Here is a 1,528-nt window from a genome sequence, read left to right as displayed (position 1 = left end):
TCCCCTATTCATCGGTCGGCGCCGATTCGGCGTGGCGATCGAGGGCGTGGTCCCCGCCCGCCGTGGCAAATATTCGCGGCAACATGGAAGTCGACGGTGAAAGTAAAGCCGACGGGACGGGATGGATGGACGCGAGTGGGCCGATTCGGAGGAGACGTCCGCTTCGAAAGGCGTACGACGACCGGAACCAAACCAACACATCCTCGTTGTTCGTCGTTTCAACTTCCGCGTTGATCCCGTCGCGTTCCTTCGAACGGCTCTTACTTTTTCCTTCGCTTTTTCTTTTACTTTTTCGAAACGAAAGGAGAGACGGACCCAATTGTTGTCCGCGTGTAGGGATCGCGTGTTAAACGGCCACGATCTCGTCCGTCACATTCTTCCGTTCGACGTGATCCGATCCGAATTTGTTTAAACGCCGATAATTATTTAAATGAAACTTATCTCTCCACGTTCGAGTCGGAGCTTTCACGCGTCTCGTCCCTATTCGTTTCGCTTGGCGCGGTTCTATCTCCCGCCCACCTTCACCTTGGAGACCAGTCGCAGTATCTTTTGCTCGAAGGAGAGCGCTGTTTCAGCAGCGGGCAGGTTTCACTGAACCGGGCGTGCACAGGCCACTCGCCTCGGCCACGTATCTACATATAAGAACGGAGAAACGTTAAACTAGTTTTCGCGATTTTTCAACCGGCCGAGTATAAAGGAGAAATTCAATGTCGGCCGATGCATCATTAGACGTCGCGGCGGAGCGCCGATCCGATCTTTCGTTCCGAGTCAGAGAAGCGTGAGTGAGAAGCGGTGAATGAGAGGCAGAGAAAACGATATACTACTTGAGATCATCGACCGGGTATAGTAATCAGTGAGACGGGTCGCTCGGATATGGATTTTTTGGTCAGTATTTATGATGCTCAGGACTCGCGAGAGCAAGCGTATATACTCCTTTTAACGTTCATTTTTTTTTATTAACGTTGCGATGATGCGACATTGAGCGCTAAAGTATCGGCGCGTTTCGTTCGAAGACGATTTTTTTTTTTTCAACGCGGCGAATATTACGATAATTCTTTTTAAATCAACGAGTCGCTAAAAGTTCCTTTAAAATTTCAGCTACTGTTCCTAGCGTCGTCCGCGGTTCTCGTTCAAGGGTACGGGAAAAGCAACGACCCGAACGACGAGCCGTTTCTGCCGATATACCCGGTATACCCTTACAGCCCTAAATTAATTAAAAGGGGGACGGAGAAGGAGGCCGTGGCGCAATTATCCGCGGAATTGTACGCGCCGAAAGTCGACGCCAAGGACTCGTACAGCGCGAGCTACAGCCCCCGAGATTCTTACTACCCTAATTACAGCTCGTACCCCAAACTCCCCTCCTCGCCCAGTTACGCTTTCTACGGATCTCTTCCGTACCCGAACGATCCTTACGCAACCCCTTACAATCCTTACTCACCCCCGTACCCAGTTCCTTCGCCCTCTTACTCGCCTCCCATTCCTCCTTACTCCTCCTCCTATCCCAATTATTACTACCAATCTCCCTATT

At 50.9% G+C, this 1,528-nt stretch overlaps 1 protein-coding gene across 1 annotated transcript in view; it reads left to right on the top strand.

The window, feature by feature from the left end:
- Positions 1-873: 873 nt before the first annotated feature.
- The window catches only part of LOC116185145 (adhesive plaque matrix protein-like), a 2,276-nt gene continuing 1,621 nt past the window's right edge, over positions 874-1,528 (top strand). Inside the window, exons 1-2 of the mRNA XM_031508872.1 lie at positions 874-885; positions 1,099-1,527. Coding sequence (XP_031364732.1) covers positions 874-885; positions 1,099-1,527 — 441 coding nt within the window. The remainder of the gene's footprint in view (positions 886-1,098; position 1,528) is intronic.

The sequence above is a fragment of the Apis dorsata genome, unplaced genomic scaffold, assembly GCF_000469605.1.
Source record: "Apis dorsata unplaced genomic scaffold, Apis dorsata 1.3 scaffold_8, whole genome shotgun sequence".
In the NCBI taxonomy this organism is placed as follows: domain Eukaryota; kingdom Metazoa; phylum Arthropoda; class Insecta; order Hymenoptera; family Apidae; genus Apis; species Apis dorsata.
Note: the sequence above shows the minus strand (reverse complement) of the source record. Positions and strands in the feature narration are given on the sequence as shown.